General features: G+C 38.2%; 1 protein-coding gene across 2 annotated transcripts in view; it reads left to right on the top strand.

Annotated features, from left to right (window-relative positions):
• The window catches only part of GRAMD1C (GRAM domain containing 1C), a 100,495-nt gene that overhangs the window by 12,998 nt on the left and 69,846 nt on the right, over window positions 1-17,651 (top strand). For both annotated transcript variants that reach the window (XM_032299019.1, XM_032299020.1), the window contains one exon: window positions 14,474-14,558. In XM_032299019.1, the coding sequence (XP_032154910.1) occupies window positions 14,474-14,558 (85 nt within the window). The remainder of the gene's footprint in view (window positions 1-14,473; window positions 14,559-17,651) is intronic.

The following is a 17,651-nucleotide window of genomic DNA, read 5'->3' as shown; positions in this document are numbered from 1 at the left end:
TATAAGTGGGGGATAAAACTGATTTTTTTTTGCCACAAACCTGATTTATACATACATAGTAAGGATTAATTAATGTTGTACTATTTAAAAAAATCCCAAGAGAATTAATTAGTACGTTTGTAACATACTTTGGCAACTTGGGAGAACAGGTTTCCTGTAATCACGTTGTTCTCCACAACAACATGTCTTGCACTTATTCAAGCTTATAAAGGATATTTCTGATTTTTACTTTGGTGGCTGATAAAAAAGAATAAACTGATATTTTAATGTATGTTGGATAATAAAAACGTTTTTTCAAATTTGAAAAATTTTAAGTATAGTTAGATACTTTTTGATAAACTTAGATATCTTTTAACATTTGTAGGTTTAATTATAAAGGAATAAAAACCAGCCCTATGGCAATATGGGAAGGGAACTCTTTAATTTAAATGCTCTTCTGCTAAAGGTACCTAGCAATGCTGGATAAAATGTTTCAAACTTTTTTTTTTTTTTTTTTTTTTTTAAATAATGCATGTCTTGGCTCATGAAACAGCAAGGGAAATATACCTACGGGCTTTAAAAAAAAAAGAGGGAACTGATTACCAGAGTTGTAAGCACGTGAGCTAATGCTGAGGTTGCCTTGAGGAATTTGCTGAGCTTTAATGGCCATGCTGTGATAGGAGATAGAAGATAACACCTTGAACTTGTATGAGTTGGAACTGAGAACTCTTTATAAAGCCAGGCTCTTGAAGAGTTAACCCCTCTGTGAAATACATACTAGGAAAAATATCACAATATTCACAGGTTGAAGATAAGGAAGGCTGTCTGTCTAAGCCCGGGCTTAGGGTGGGAGTGGGGGTAGTAGAGAATATATAACTATAATCCATCTCTAACTGCGGTCCATGTCTCATGAAGTTTTGGGGCTTGGATTTAGTGCTCTCTATAAGTGAGCAGAAAGAGATTCAATGAACAGCATATTTGAGCATCCAAAACTTCAGATAATATAACTATTATACCAAATAAAGACTATAAAAGTTATATAATATTGTAAAGACGATAAAGAAATTAAAAGTATTATAAATGGATAGGAAATTCTCAAATACACCAGGCAGATTTGAAAAAAATCAAATACAACTCTAGAAATGAAAAATATGGTCACTGAAATAATAGTAATTACAGAATGCTAACAGGGTGCAGTGGCAGGCGCCTATAGTCCCAGCTAGTCAGGAGGCTGAGGCAGGAGAATCACTTGAACCCCGGGGGCGGGAAGTTGCAGCGAGCTGAGATTGCACCACTGCACTCCAGCCTGGGCGACAGAGTGAGACTCTGTCTAAGAAAGAAAGAAAAAAAAAAAAGAATGCAGTGGGCTCGGGAAATGGCAACTAAAGAGAGATCTGTAAACTGAAAGGTATATTCCTCAGATTTTATCACTGAGAGCTAAAGAGAGAAAGTGTGAAAGAGAACAGTTTAAGATGTAAAGGGAATAGTAGAGAAGTTCATTTTGAATCTTGTAGCCGATTTAGAAGATGAACACAGAGAATGAGCAACAGGCAAAATTCAAAGAGAATGTGCATGAACAATTTTCACTCAAGATGAAGGGCTTCATAATCAGGAATTGCAGTGAGCTTCTCACAGGATAAATTGAAGGGTATGTGAACAGAGACATTATTATCTTAAAAGTTGCAGCTGGATGCTGTGGCTTAGACCTGTAATCCCAGCATGTTGGGAGTCTGAGGCAGGTGAATCACCTGAGGTCAGGAGTTTGAGACCAGCCTGGCCAATGTGGTGAAACTCCATCTCTACTAAAAATACAAAAATTAGCTGGGTGTGGTGGCAGGTGCCTGTAATCCTAGCTACTCGGGAGGCTAAGGCACAAGAACTGCTTGAACCTGGGAGGTGGAGGTTGCAGTGAGCCGAGATGGCGCCACTACACTCCAGCCTTGGCGGCACAGTGAGGCTTTGTCTCAAAAAAGAAAGAAAGAAAGAAAGAAAGAGAGAAAGAGAGAAAGAGAGAGAGAGAGAGAGAGAGAGAGAGAGAGAGAGAGAGAGAGAGAAAGGAAGGAAGGAAGGAAGGAAGAAAGAAAGAAAGAAAGAAAAAAGTGGCAAAGGTAGATATACATGAATTTAAAAAGGAATGGTCTTATTTATTCATTGAGTTGAGTGTCTTCTATGCACCTCAATGTTCTAAGTGAATAGGACAGCCTCTCTACCACTCTGGAGTTCAAAACAGGATTGGAGCTGGGCATATAAATAAACAAACAGGTACTATGTCAGGTAGTGATAGAAGCTGTGAAGACAACAAAATTTTTGTGTTTTTTAGTAGAGACAGGGTTTCACCAAGTTGGCCAGGCTGGTCTTGAACTCCCGACCTCAGGTGGTCTGCCCATTTTGGCCTCCCAAAGTGCTGGGATTACAGGTGTGAGCCACCGCACCCAGCCTGTATTCCTATTTTTTTAAAGAGTTTTTATCACAAATGGAAGTTGAATTTTGTCAAATATTATTCCTATATCAAGTGATGTGATTGTGTAATTTCTAAAAGCATGTTAATATGCTGGACTACACTGATTGATTTTTGAATACCGAACCAGCCTTGGATGCTGGAATAAACTCCACTTCATCATGTTATATAATTATTTTAATTTATGGCTGAATTGTATTTGCTAATATTTTGTTAAGGATTTTTATATCTATATACATGAGGGATATTGTTCTGTAATTTTCAATTTTTTGTAATGTCTTTATCTGGTTTGGTATTGGGGTAAAACTAGCTTCATAAAACGAATTGGGAAGTGCTCCCTTCCGTTCTATTTTTTGGAGAGATTGTATAGAATTAATTTTTTAAATGTTTTATAGAATTCTCCAGTAAAACTATCTGGGCCTGGAGATTTCTTTCTTGGGAAATTTTAAATTGTGAACTTAAGTTCCTTAATTTGTAGATCTGTTCAAATTATGTGTTTTCTATGTAGTGACTTGTGGTAGTTTGTGTTTTTTGATAATCTATTTTTTCTAAGTTGTCATATTTACATGCGTAGAGTTCTTTAGTTTGTTTGATTGTTTTTTGAGATGGAGTCTTACTTGTTGCCCAGGCTGGAGTACAGTGGCTTGATCTCAGCTCACTCTAGCCTCTGCCTCCCAGGTTCAAGCAATTCTCCTTCCTCAGCCTCCCAAGTAGCTGAGGATTATAGGCACGTACCTGTAATCCCAGCTACTTTTTTTTTTTTTTTTCCTGAGCCGGAGTCTTAATCTGTTGCCAAGCTGGAGTGCAGTGGTGTGATCTTGGCTCACTTCAACTCCCGCCTCCCAGGTTCAAGCGATTTCCCCTGCCTCAGCCTCCTGAGTAGCTAGGACTATAGGTGCATGCCACCATACCTGGCTACTTTTTTGTATTTTAGTAGAGATGGGGTTTCACCATGTTGGCAGGATGGTCTTGATCTCCTGACCTTGTGATCCACCCAAATTGGCTTCCCAAAGTGCTGGGATTATAGGTGTGAGACACTGTGCCTGGCCTCATTACATGTGTAGAGTTCTTTATAGTATTTCGTTATTTCCTTTTGAGTTCTGTGGGGTCTTCAGTGCTGACCCGTGTTTTATTCCTGATATTGGTAGTTTGTGTCTTCTGTCTTTTTTGTCAGTCTTGCTAGTAGTTTTATCAATTTTATTATGTTTGAAGAATCAGCTCTTTGCCAGGCGTGGTGGCTCATGCCTGTAATCCCAGCACTTTGGGAGACTGAGGTGGGCAGATCATGAGGTCAGGAATTTGAGACCAGCCTGTACAACATGGTGAAACCTTGTCTCTACTAAAAATACAAAAATTCACTGGGTGTGGTGGTGTGTGCCTGTAGTCTCAGCTACTCGGGAGGCTGAGGTGGGAGAATTGCTTGAACCTGGGAGATGGAGGCTGCAGTGAACCGAGATTGCACCAGTGCACTCCAGCCTGGGCGATAGAGCGAGACTTTGTCCCCCCCCCCAAAAAAAAAAAAAAGAATCAGTTCTTTGTTTATTGATATTCTCCACTGTTTTTGTTTCAGTTTTTGCTCTTTTTTATTTACTTTTGCTTGTTTTGGGTTTATTTTACCCTTTCTTTACTAGGTTCCTGAGTTAGATGCTTAGATTATTTATTTTAGACTTTTCCTTTTTTTCTAATGTGGGCATTTAGTGCTATAAATTTCTCTGCAAATTTTGATACATTAGATTAAAATTTTAATTTTCTTTCTTCTTTTTTTTTTTTTTTTTTTTTTAGAGGGAGTTTCACTCTTTTTCATCTCGGCTCACTGCAACCTCTGCCTCCCTGGCTCAAGTGATTCCCCTGCCTCAGCCTCCTAAGTAGCTGAGACTACAGGCATGTGCCACCATGTTCAGTTATTTTTTTTTTTAATTTTTTTTTTTTTAGTAGATACGGGGTTTCACCACATTGGCCAGGATGGTCTTGAACTCCTGACCTTGTGATCTGCCCGCCTCAGCCTCCCAAAGTGCTGGGAGTACAGGCATGACCCCCCATGCACAGCCAATATTTTAATTTTCATCAGTTCGGTGTGTTATTTTATTTCTCTTGAGACTTTCTCTTTGACCCTTGACTCTAGATGGATTATCTGTAAGTGTGCTGTTTAGTTTCCAAGTGTTTGGAGATTTTGAGCTATTTTTCTATTATTGATTTCTAATTTGATTTCATTATAGTCAGAAAATACACAATGTATAGTTTCAGTTCTCTTAAATTTGTTGAGGTACAGCTGAGTATATAGTCTGTTTTGGTAATGTTGCAGGACAGTTGACGTTATTAGGTTTTAATATGCATCTGAAATACCTTGGAGAACCTAAATGAACTAAGCAAATTTCCACAAAATACACAAATTACTGAAACAGACTCAAGAAGAAAGAGAAAATCTTAATACACCTGTGACAAGGAAAGAGATTGAATTAGTGACAAAATGAAAACCAAAGAAACCCCCGATCTCCAAAACCAAAATTCTTTTTTTCTTCTTCTTCTTTTTTTTTTTTTTTCCCCAAAACCAAAATGACAACAACAGCAACTAATTTTTCACAAAGAAAAGCTCAGGACCAGATGGCTTTGTTGGTATATTCTGCCAAGTCCTTCAAAAACTCTTTCAAAAAACCAGAAAAGGAGGCAACACTTCCCAGATTATTCTGTAAGGCCAGTATTACCTTGATTCCAAAACCAAAACTAATTGTAATTCTGTACACTAGCAGTGAACATCCTTAACATGAAATTAAGAAAACAATTCCATTTACAGTGATATCAAATGAATAAAATAGGAATAATTTTTTTTTTTTTTGAGATGGAGTCTTGCTCTATCACCCAGGCTAGAGCGCAGTGGTACAATCTTGGCTCACTGCAACCTCTGTCTCCCGGGTTCAAGTGATTCTCCTGCCTCAGCCTCCTAAGTAGCTGGGATTACAGGTACGTGCCACTACGCCCAGCTAACTTTTGTATTTTTAGTAGAGACGGTTTTCACCATGTTGGTCATCCTGCTTTAACTCCTGACCTTGTGATCCATCTGCCTTGGACTCCCAAAGTGCTGGGATTACAGGTGTGAGTCACCACATCTGGCCAAAATAGGAATAAATTTAACAAAATGTGTGCAATACTAATACACTAAAAACAACAAAACTTTATTGAAAGACATTTAAAAGGACATTAATAATTGGAAAGACATCCCATATTCATGAATTGGGAGGCTTAATGTTGTTATGTTGTTAATGATGGCAGTACTCCTCAGACTAAACTACAGATTCAGCACTGTCCTATCAGAATTCAAATGGGCTTTTCTTGTAGAAATGGACAAGCAGTACTCAAGCTCCTGTGGATATACAAAGGACCCAGAATAGTGAAAATAATCTTGAAAAAGAACGAAGTTGGCTGGACGTGGTGGCTCACGCCTGTAATCCTAGCACTTTGGGAGGCCGAGGTGGATGGATCACCTGAGGTCAGGAGTTCAAGACCAGCCTGGCCATCAGGGTGAAACCCCATCTTTAAAAAAAAAAAGAAGGAAAAAGAATGAAGTTGGAAGATGTACACTTCCAGATTTCGAGGATTACTAAAAAGCTACAATAATCAAGATAGTGTGGATTGGCATAAAAATACACTTATGTATTGATGGAGTAGAATTGAGAGTTCAGAAATAAACCCTTAAATTTATGATCAATTGATGAGTGTCAGAACAATTTAATGAGGGAAAGAATATTCCCCAAACGATACAACTAAATATACACATGTGAAGGAATGAATTTGGACCCTTATTTCACACCATATATAAGAATCAGCTTGAAATTTATCATAGACCTGTGTGTAAGAGCTAGAACTAAAACTCTTAGAAGAAAACATAGGTATGAATCTTCATGAACCTTGGATTAGGCAATAGTTTCTTAGATATGACATGAAAATCTCAGTGACAAAAAAAAATAGATAAATTGAACCTCATATAAATTAGAGCCATGTTTGGTGGTGTGTGCCTGTCTTCACAACTACTTAGGAGGCTGAGGTGGGACTTCTCTTGAGACCAGGAGTTTGAGAGTGCATTGCGCTATGATCGTGCCTGTGAATAGCCACTGCCCTCCATTCTGGGCAACAAAGTGAGACCCATTTTGTTTTTCTTTCTTTTTTTGTTTTTTTTTTTTGAGATAGAGTTTTGCTCTTGTTGCCCAGGCTGGAGTGCAATGGTACGATCTCGGCTCACCACAACCTCCGCTTTCTGGGTTCAAGTGATTCTCCTGCCTCAGCCTCTCAAGTAGCTGGGATTACAGGCATGCACCACCACGCCTGGCTAATTTTGTATTTTTAGTAGAGACGGGGTTTCTTCATGTTGTTCAGGCTGGTCTCGAACTCCCAACCTCAGGTGATCCACCTGCCTTGACTCCCCAAAATACTGGGATTACAGGTGAGAGCCACTGCACCCAGCCTGTGAGACCCCATTTCTAAAAAATAAAAAATAAAAAAATAAAAATAAAAAATAAAAATTTCTATGCTTCAAGTTCATTAAGAAAATGAAAAGATCACCCACAGAATGTGAAAATAACTGCATATCAAATATTGGATAAGGGGCTTGTACTAGAATCTACAAAGAATTCTTACAGCTCAATAATAAAAAGACAAACCAATTAAAAATGACCAAAACATGAATAGACATTTCTTCAGAGGCATACAAATACCCCATAAACACATGAAAACATGTCCAACATCAATAGTTATGAGGTAAATGCAAATCAATACTACAATGGGAATGCCATTTTACACCCATTCAGATGGCTGTAATAAGAAAGACATTAGATTTGGTGAGGATATGGAGAAGTTAAAACTCTCATACATTGCTGGTGGGAATGTAAAATGGTACAGGCATTTTGGAAAATAGTTTGGTACTTCCTGAAAATGTTAGACAGAGTTACTGTATGACTCAGCAATTCTTCTCTTAGGTATATACCTCAGAAAATTTAAACATGTTCACGTAAACATTTTTACGTGAATATTCATAACAGCATCATTCATAATAAGCAAAAAGTAGAAACAACCCAAACATTAACCAAATGATGAATGCATAGATAAAATGTAGTATATATAATGAAATATTATTCATCCATAAGCAGGAGAGAAGTAATGATTCATGCTGCAACGTAGATGAACCTTAAATACCTACATAATGCTGAGTGATAGTGCATATCATTGATGCACTATTGTGGCCCTTTGTGTCTGTTCCATTAATGTGAAATATCCAGAATTAGCAAATCCATAGAGATAGAAAGTGGATTCATGTTGTTAGGACCTGGGGAGGTGGAAATGGAGAGTAACTGCTAATGGGTATAGGGTTTCTTTTTGGCGTGATAAAAGTTTTCTGGAATTATATAGTGGTGATGATTGCAGAGTTTTGTGAGTGTACCAAAATTACTGACTTGTACATTGCAAAAGGATGAATTCTATAGTATATAAATTACATCTCAATTTTTTAAAGTAAGTGCCTCGTTGGTATGGAACCTGGGCCTCAGGCAGCCCTGCCTCCATGATTTTGGTACGTGCGGCCCCCATCACTTCTGTCACGAGTTGCAGCTGCATAATGGTGCCGTAGCTTTCCCAGGCAGGTACTGTACTCTCCTAAGTGTTCTACCCTTTTGGGGTCCCAGTGGTAGTCCTGACCCCACATTTCTGCTGAGCATTATTCTAGTGGAGGCTCTCTGCACCCCTGCCCCTGTAGAAGGTCCCTTTTAGCTATATTAATCTCCAAATAGTTTCTAGGTCATACTGTTGGTTTCCTCTCCTGAAATGGTCTTTCATGCCCTATCACAAGATCAGGGTGTGAATTTTCCAAACGTTTATGCTCTTTTTCCCTTTCAATTATAAATTATGTCTTTAAGTAAGTATTCTCTCTCTCATTTTACTGTAAGTTGCCCAAAAGCAGACATGCAGCATGCTGAGTGCTTTGCTGCCTACTTTTTTATTTTATTTTATTGATTGATTGATTGAGACAGAGTCTCACCCTGTTGCCCAGGCTGGGGTGCAATGGTTCGATCTAGGCTCACCGCAACCTCTGCCTCTCAGGTTCAAACAATTCTCTTGCTTCAGCCTCCCGAATAGCTGGGATTACAAGTGCCCGCCACCACGCCCAGCTAATTTTTGTATTTTTAGTAGAGATGGGGTTTCACCATGTTGGTCAAGCTGGTCTCAAACTCCTGACCTTGTGATCCATCTGCCTCGGCTTCCCAAAGTGCTGGAATTACAGGCATGAGCCACCGTGCCCAGCCTTATATTTTCTTTTCAAAGCTGCTTAGATATTTCTTCTTCCAGAAATTCTAGCTTTGGTAATTAAATTCTCTTTGGGTAATTAATCCAGACCCAGAGAGCACTCCGAAAACATGGCATTAACCCCTTCAGCCCTCTCAGGTTTGGCCATCCACAAAACCCTAGGATATGGATAAAATGCCACCAAGTTCTTTGCTATTTTATACAATGACCTTTGTTCCAGTTCCCAATAAGATATTCCTCATTTCCATCTGAGACCTCTTCAAAATGGCCTTTACTGTTTACATTTCTGTGGACGTTCTGTTCGCAACCACTTAAGTAATCTCTAAGAAGTTCCAGACTTTCCCTAGTCTTCTTGCTTTCTGAACGCTCACCAGAATTGCTCTTAGTGACCCATTTATAGCAATCTAGGCTTTTTCTAGCCTGCTCCTCCAGATTCTTCTAGCCAGTACTCATCACCCAATTCCAAACTTGCTACCACATTTTCAGGTATTTTAATAGCAACAACCCTACTTTTTGGTACCAATTTTCTGTTTCAGTCTATTTTCTGTTGCTATAACAGAACACCTAGACTGGGTAATTTATAAAGAAAGGAGATTTATTTGGCTCATGGTTCTGGAGAATGGGAAATTAAAGATCAGGTGGTCTTACCCAGCAAGGGTCTCATGTTGCATCACAATGTGACGGAGGCCATCATGTGGTGGGAACATGTTTGAAAGACAAAACATGAAAGGCAACCTTGGTTTATATAACCTGCTCTTTTGGATTAATCCAGACCCAGAGAGCACTCCCAGAAGATGGTATTAAGCCCTTCATGAGACATCCCTTATGACCCAAATACATCTTAAAGTTCCTACCACCTCTCAATACCATTACATTGGGGACCAAGCCTTAACATGAGTTTTGGTGTGGATAAACCATATTCATACCATAGCAACTACCAAAACTCATTAAAAAATCTGCTGTGAGCCTATGGAGTGTGCCACAGATACTGAATCACTAAGACTGTTCAGACCATTTTTGATTAGAAGCCAACTCAGGATTTTTGGACTGTAAGATGCTGGTTTATTGGGTTTTACTGTATTTACATGTATAAATCTGCACAAAAAAGTGTTTGGATCACTTAGAATAGGAAGATGCTATTTTTGAAAATGATTTCAGAGAACTACAAGAAAAAAAGAAATTGAGGTCTTTGAGGACAGAAACTTCAAATGTTAAATTTTTTTAAAAAAATTTGTTGTTTCAAATATTACATCTACCTTCTTTTCTCCTGGGACTTTGTTTACACGTGTATTAGACCTCCTGACTATATTATGAGTCTCTTATCCTTTATTCTCTATTTTCCATTATTTTTGTGGTAACATTTTGAGTCCTAGAGTGATGTGTTCTTCCAGAGAGGATTTTCATATACAGCTGTCAAGCAATCTGGAATTGTCCTTCCCATTTGTAAGGATTAAGATGTTTTGAAGTTGGGCTCTAGTCCTTGTGTTGTTGGTCTCTAATTTTATTCTGTGTCATAGAGAACATAGTTGATGTGGCTTTAATCCTTTCGAATTTACTGAAACTTGTTTTGTGGCCTAGCATATGGTTGGTTCTGGAGAGTGTTCCATGTGTGCTTGAAAAAAATGTGTATTTTGCAGTTGTTGGATGGGAGTGTTTTGTAAATGCCAGTTAGGTGTAGTTGGTCGAAAATGTTCAAGTTTCTTATATCCTTGATGTTTTTCTGTGTAGTCTATCAATTATTAAGAATGGGATATAGGCCGGGTGTGGTGGCTGACGCCTGTAAGCCCAGCACTTTGGGAGGCTGAGGTGGGTGGATCATCTGAGGTCAGGAGTTGGAGACCAGCCTGACCATCATGGAGAAACACTGTCTCTACTAAAAATACAAAATTAGCCAGGCGTGGTGGCCCATGCCTGTAATCTCAGCTCACCAGGAGGCTGAGGCAGGAGAATCGCTTGAACCCAGGAGGCAGAGGTTGCGGTGAGCCGAGATTGTGCCATTGCACTCCAGGCTGGGCAACAAAAGCAAAACTCCACCTAAAAAAAAAAAAAGAATGGGATATTGATATCTCCAACTTATTGAATGGTCTGTTCTTGCACTTCTGTCATTTTTACTTCATGCATTTTGGGGCTCTGTTGTGTATATATTTATAACTTTTTTCCTCATATATCGACCCATTTATTATTATGACATCTCTCTTAGTCTAGCGTATTTCAGATAAAAGTAATATAGCCTAAAGAGATAGCTATATTATCTCTAAATATAGCGAAAAAGATAGCTAAAGAACATGCGGAGAAATGCCAGATACAAGTGAAGGGGAGGAAGGCAGCAAATCACGCTGCCATGTGATTTGATTGTTGCCTATGCAACAATCTTGCATGTTCTTCACGTGTACCCCAAAGCCTAAAATGCAATAAAAACATCATTTATTTCTTAGTCAGCAACAGGCCCCCAACAGGTGATGGAATGAGCCCAAGAGAGAGATTACCTGGAAAGGCAGGATGAGGTTAAGGAGCTGCCTTTTCCAGCTTGCAAGAAAGACAGAGCCAGGTAGCAAGTAGACTGAAAAAAAAAAAAAAAAAGGTAATATAGCCACTCAGATTCTCTTGTGATTACTGTTTGCATGGGCTATCTTTTTCTCATCCTTTTAGTTTCAACCTTTTTGTGTTTTTATAACTAAGGCGTGTGTCTCTTGTAGACAAAATATAGTTGGTTCTGTGTTTTATCTAGTTTGACAATTTCTGTGTTTAGTCCATTTACAGTTAATGTGGTTATAATATGGTTGGATTTATAAATAACCATTTTGCTATTTATTTTCCATATGGCTTATATATTTTTTGTTCTTCTGTTCCCCCTTCTTTACGTGTCAAATACGTATTTTTTAGGGTAGTATTGTAATTGCTTTTGATTTAATTTTTTTTTTTTTTTTAAGATGGTGACTTGCACTGTCACCCAGGCTGTACTGCAGTGGTGCCATATCGGCTCACTGCAACCTCCGCCTCCTGGGTTCAAGCAATTCTCCTGCCTCAGCCTCCTGACTAGCTGGGACTACAGGTGTGCACCACCATGCCCAGCTAATTTTTTTCTATTTTTAGTAGAGATGGGGTTTCACCATATTGGCCAGGATGGTCTTGATCTCCTGACCTCATGATCTGCCTGCCTCAGCCTCTGAAAGTGCTGGGATTACAGGCCTGAGCCACCAGATTTAAAATTTTTTGAAGGTTATTTTTAGTGACTGCTTAAGAGAGTACAGTATTCTTCAGATTTGTACTAATTTAATTCTGCTAAAATATTGAACCTTTTCTTCAACTAATGTTATTATCTCATAAATTCAGCAATATAATGTTGTGATTATGGCTTTGTAGACCCTTATGTCTTTTAAAGATATTAAGAGAAAAATGAGAAAATAGATTTACATAGTCTTTTCAAAATACCCATGTATTTATACTTCTGGTGCTCTTAATTCTTCTGGAGAATTTGAGTTACCATATGATGTCATTTCCTTGCAGCTTGAAGGACTCCCTTTATTTTCAATTTTAATTTTAATTTTTTTTGGAGACAGAGTTTCACTCTGTCATCCAGGCTGGAGTGGAGTGGCATGATCTGGGTTTACTGCAACCTCTGCCTCCAGGGTTCAAGAGATTCTCCTGCCTTAGCCCTCCCCAAGAAACTGGGATCACAAGCATGCACAACCCCACCCAGATAATTTTTGTATTTTAGTAGAGATGGGGTTTCACTACTCTGGCCAGACTGGTGACAAACTATTGACCTTAGGTGATCCGCCCACCTTGGCTTCCCAAAGTACTGGGATTACAGGCATGCATGTGTCACTGCACCAGGCCTAGGACTTCCTTTAGTATTTCTTATAAAGCATGTCTGTTCTCTCCATTGTTAATGATGAGAAGTCACCTGCAAATTACACTGTTTTTCAACTGTATGTGATGAGTCATTTTTTTTTCTTGCTTCTTTCAGGATTTCTTATTTGTTGTTCAGCAGTTTGACTATTGTATGTCTTAGTGTGACTCTGTTTATCCTACTTGGGATTCGTTGAGTTTCTTTGATGTATACATTCATGTTTTCCATCATAGTTAGAAACTTGACCATTATTTCTTCAAATATTTTTCTACTTTATCCTTTTTCCTTCTGGTACTCCCATCACATGTATTTTGGTTCCTTTGATGTTGTCCTACAGGTCTCTGAGAGTCTGTTCATTTTCTTAAATCTTTGTCCTTTCTGTTCTTCAAATTTGATAATTTTTACTAATCTATCCTTAAGTTCACTTATTCTTTCTCTGTCATTTTGAATTTGTTGTTGAAACCTTCTAGTGAATTTTTTATTTTAGTGATTGTAGTTTTCAACCCCAGAATGTCTATTTGTTCCTTTACAGTTTTTTATAAAAAATATATTTGCTTAGGTTCTCTACTTACTGAGTCATTGTTGTCATACTTTCCTTTAGTTCTTTAAGCATGATTCTCTTTGTTTTTTGAACATATTTATAACTGATTTCATATCTTTGCTAAATTCAGTGTTGGGGACCCTCAAAAGCTATTTCTGTTTTCTGTTCTGTTTTTTCTTAGTATGTCACATTTTCTTGTTTCTTTCATGTCTTATAATTTTTGTTGGAATATTAAAAATTTAGATAATATATTGTAGCATCTCTGGATTCTGATTACATTTCCTCTTGTTCCATGGGTTGTCATTGCTGATTTTTATTTGCTTGTTTAATAACTTGCCTAGAGTAAATCTATGAAATCTGTTTGTTCAGTGGCATGTATCTGCTCTATTTATTATTGTTGTTGTTTTTATTTTTAGGGCTGGCATCCTAGGGATCACCTCTTATGTCAGCCCTGGTTGCTCAATGAGCCAGTAAGCCTTTTCCCTTATATTGAGAAATCTGTGAGTAGATTGGGGAATGTATTCAAAGTTTGGCCATTTAAAAAAAAATGTGGCCATTTTTAAGTTTGTCCCAGTTTTTCAGTGTTCTCCTGAGACCTTTTGTGTCTCTGGCTAGGAAATGTGTGGGTAGCCTGGGCTTTCTCTGGTTTGTATTATGCACATTGCAGCCTTTGTTCAGCCAGGAATATGTGACTAGTTTATCAAGCCCATCTATGGCTGCCTTTTCTTCAAGATCTTTCTAAACTCCTTGCTAATCTGCCGTTCTGCTTGCTCCAATTGGAATTGCACTCACACACTTGCTTGGATTAGTACAGCCTTTTCCCTTTCACTTCTGGGCATAGATATTCTGCTTCCAATCCAAATCAGCTCAACCCTCTCTGTCAAGATAGCTGCCAGTTTTCATGACCTATTCCCACCCTCAAAGAACTACCACATAGACTTAACAGGTGAAGGAGGAAGGACAATGGGAACAGGCCCAGGAAAGAGTGCCACAGACTTCCACCATCTTTACCTAAGTTCTGTGGATTTTCATGAACAAATACTTCTCAGTTGATTGTATTTTATGCCTTTGGTCAATTTCCAGTCATTTGAGATGATTAGTTTTGACAGGTTTTTTTTTTCTGGTTATATATTTGCTTTTGCAGAGGGGATTGCCAAACTCCTCATCTCCTCATGCTGGAAGTAGTCTTCTTTGCTTCTTTTTGGTGTTTTTGAGATGTTTATATGGTTATTTATATAAGGATATACACAGTATTGCATAGAAAGCATATGATTTTAAATTCCACTTGATATTTTTTTTCTAGGACACCATAATTACAATTATACAGAAATGTAATCTTTTTTTATTGTTGCAGATTTCAAGTTCCACCTATAAAGACAGGAATGAAGAATATAGAAGACAGTTCACACATCTACCTGATACAGAGAGGCTGATAGCAGGTAAAAAAAAGACAGAAATTTGCAAAAAAAAAAAAAAGTTGTATTACCTCCTTATAAAAATGGAACTGCTAAGTGACAGTAATAGAATTTAAGCCTTTATGCTAAACAGAATATAATTTTCAACATAAGGAACATCCTTATGATCCAGCAATCTCATATCTGGGTAGATATCCAAAAGAAAGGAAATTAACATATTGAAGAGATATCTGCACATGCATGTTTATTGCAGCACTATTGACAATACTCAAGATATGGAATCAACCTAAGTATCCATCACTGGATGAATGGATAAAGAAAACGTGGCACATAAATGCAATGGAATGTTATTCAGCCACAAAAAGAATGGAATGCTGTCACTTGCACCAATGTGAATAAAACTACCTCCAGTTTTATTATGTTATATGAAATAAGCCAGACACAGGAAGACAGTTATCCCATGTTCTCACTCATATGTGGGAGCTAAAAATAAACTGATCTCACAGCGATAGATTAGAATGATGCCAGGTGTGGTAGCTCGTGCCTGTTATCCCAGCACTTTGGGAGACTGAGGCAGGAACATTGCTTGAGCCGAGGAGTTCCAGCCCAGCATGGTCAACATAGTGAGATCCTGTCTGTATTATTAAAGAAAAAATTAGCCAGGTGTTGAGGTATGTGCCTGTACTCCCAGCTGCTCAAGAGGCTGAGATGAGAGAACCACCTGAGCTCAGGAGTTAGAGGCTGCAGTGAGCTATGGTGGTGCCACTGCACTCTAGCATGGGCAACAGAATGAGACCCTGACTCAAAAAGAAAGGGGTAGGGGAAAGAGAGAGAGAGACAGAGAGAGAGAGAGATGATGGTTACCAGAGAGCTGGGAAGGGTACTGAGAAGGGAAGATAAAAAGGAGCTGGTTAATGAGTACAAGAATACAGGTAGATAGAAGGAAGAAGATCTAGTGTTCAGTATCACATGGGGAGACTATAGTTAACAATAACTTAGTGTATATTTCAAAATAGCCGAAAGAGTGGAATTGGAATGTTTCTAATACAAAGATATGATAAATAGTTCAAGTGATGGATATCTCAATTACTTTGATTTGATCATTGCAAAATGTGTGATTATTCCAGTATATCACATTAGTCCATAAACATGTAACAACCATTCAGTATCCATAATAATTAAAATTTAAAAAAGGTAATCAGCATCTTATCATAATTAGACAATGTAAAACTCAATTGTAATTCGGGGAAGAGTGATTTCTTACATATAAGGATATATTTGTTTTTGGTCTGGGTGTGGTGGCTCATACCTATAATCCCAGCACTTTGGGAGGCTGAGGGATTGCCTGAGGCCAGGAGTTTGAGACCAGCCTGGGGAACAAAGTGAGACCTTGGCTCAGTCAATCAATCAATCAATGACACACACATACACACACACACACACACACACACACACACACACACATATTAAGTACTAATAGAACTTAAAAAAATGATTTGTCACAATGATTTAGGTGAATCAAATTGGAGGGAAAATTTAAACTTGATGTTCAATATATGTTAACTATCTCCAGAAAAATACACCCTCTAACAGATGTACTCATAGAGCAACTTCACATAATGTTCTAGGGCTAAATCATTACGTGTGTAATTGTTCACATAGATTTTTTTGAAGTAGGCTTTAAGAGGAAAAATTTCATCTTTTTTCTTTAAAAAGTGCTTTAAATTTTACTGTAAGCTTAATATGTACTCATGACCATAAAACTACACAGCTAAGTTTTATTATATATTTAATTTAAAACATTTATTTAGGTTGGGTGTGGTGGCTCATGCCTCCCAACACTTTGGGAGGCTGAGGTGGGTGGATTGCTTGAGCACAGGAGTTCGGACCATCCTGGACAACTAGTAAGACCTTGTCTCTGCTAAAAATACAAAAATCAGCTTAGCACGGTGGCATGTACCTGTAGTGCCAGCTACTAGGGAGGCTGAGGTAGGAGGATTGCTTGAGCTCAGGAGGTGGAGGTTGCAGTGAGCAGAGATTATGCCACTGCACTCCAGCCTGGGTAACAGAACTAGACTTTGTGTCAAACAAAAACGAAAACATGTATTTATATGAATTTCTCAAATTTTTTGGTACCCTTGGGAAATGCTTAATTCAATGTCTAGAACTCAATGAATTTTTAGACAGTTCAGTTCAATAAATATCATAATAATGAATGAAAGCCATTTTAAAATATATTGTTTATTGGAAGTAATATAATCCCATGGTAAAATTTTCAAATGCTACATAAAGACATAAAGTGAAAACTGAGTGATCCTTAGAACCAAGACCACTTCAGTGTTCTTCCTCGGAGATAATCAGTGTTAGTAACTTCTTAGGTATAATTTCAGAAAATTTCTATATGTATTTAGGATTATACATATAGAAAAAAACTTAAATGGGGGCAGACTGTGATTATTGTTTTGAATCTTGCGTAGATCTCTTTTTTTTTCTTTTTTTTTCAGCATGGAGGAAAGATTAAGATCTCTTTTTTATTTGCACAACAGTGAATCCACTTAATTGCTTTTTTTTTTCTTTTGAGATGGAGTCTTGCTCTGTTGCCCAGACTAGAGTGCAGTGGTGTGATCTTGGCTTACTGCAGCCTCTGCCTCCCAGGTTCAATTGATTCTCATGCCTCAGCCTCCAGTCCCAAGTAGCTGGGATTACAGACACACACCACCACATCTGGTTAATTTTTGTATTTTTAGTAGAGATGAGATTTCGCCATGTTGGCCAAGCTTGCCTTGAACTCCTGACCTCAAGTGATCTGCCTGCCTTGGCCTCCGAAAGTGCTGGGATTACAGGCCTGAGCCATCGCACCCAGCCAAGAGGCCATTTTTTAAAAAAATCAATTTTATTGAAGTATACATTTATTGCAATAAACATACCCATTTTAGGGAAGCCATTTTTAAAAACCACAGAGGCCGGGCACGATGGCTTATGCCTATAATTCCAGCCCTTTGGGAGGCCGAGGCAGGCAGATCGCTTGAGGCCTGAAGTTCCAGACCAACCTGGACAACATGGTGAAACCCTGTCTCTACTAAAAATACAAAAATTAGCCGGGTGTGGTGGCACACA

This window comes from Sapajus apella, unplaced genomic scaffold, assembly GCF_009761245.1.
Source record: "Sapajus apella isolate SASKATOON/1434 unplaced genomic scaffold, GSC_monkey_1.0 scaffold40, whole genome shotgun sequence".
Lineage (NCBI taxonomy): Eukaryota > Metazoa > Chordata > Mammalia > Primates > Cebidae > Sapajus > Sapajus apella.
This window is presented reverse-complemented; position numbering and strand designations above follow the sequence as displayed.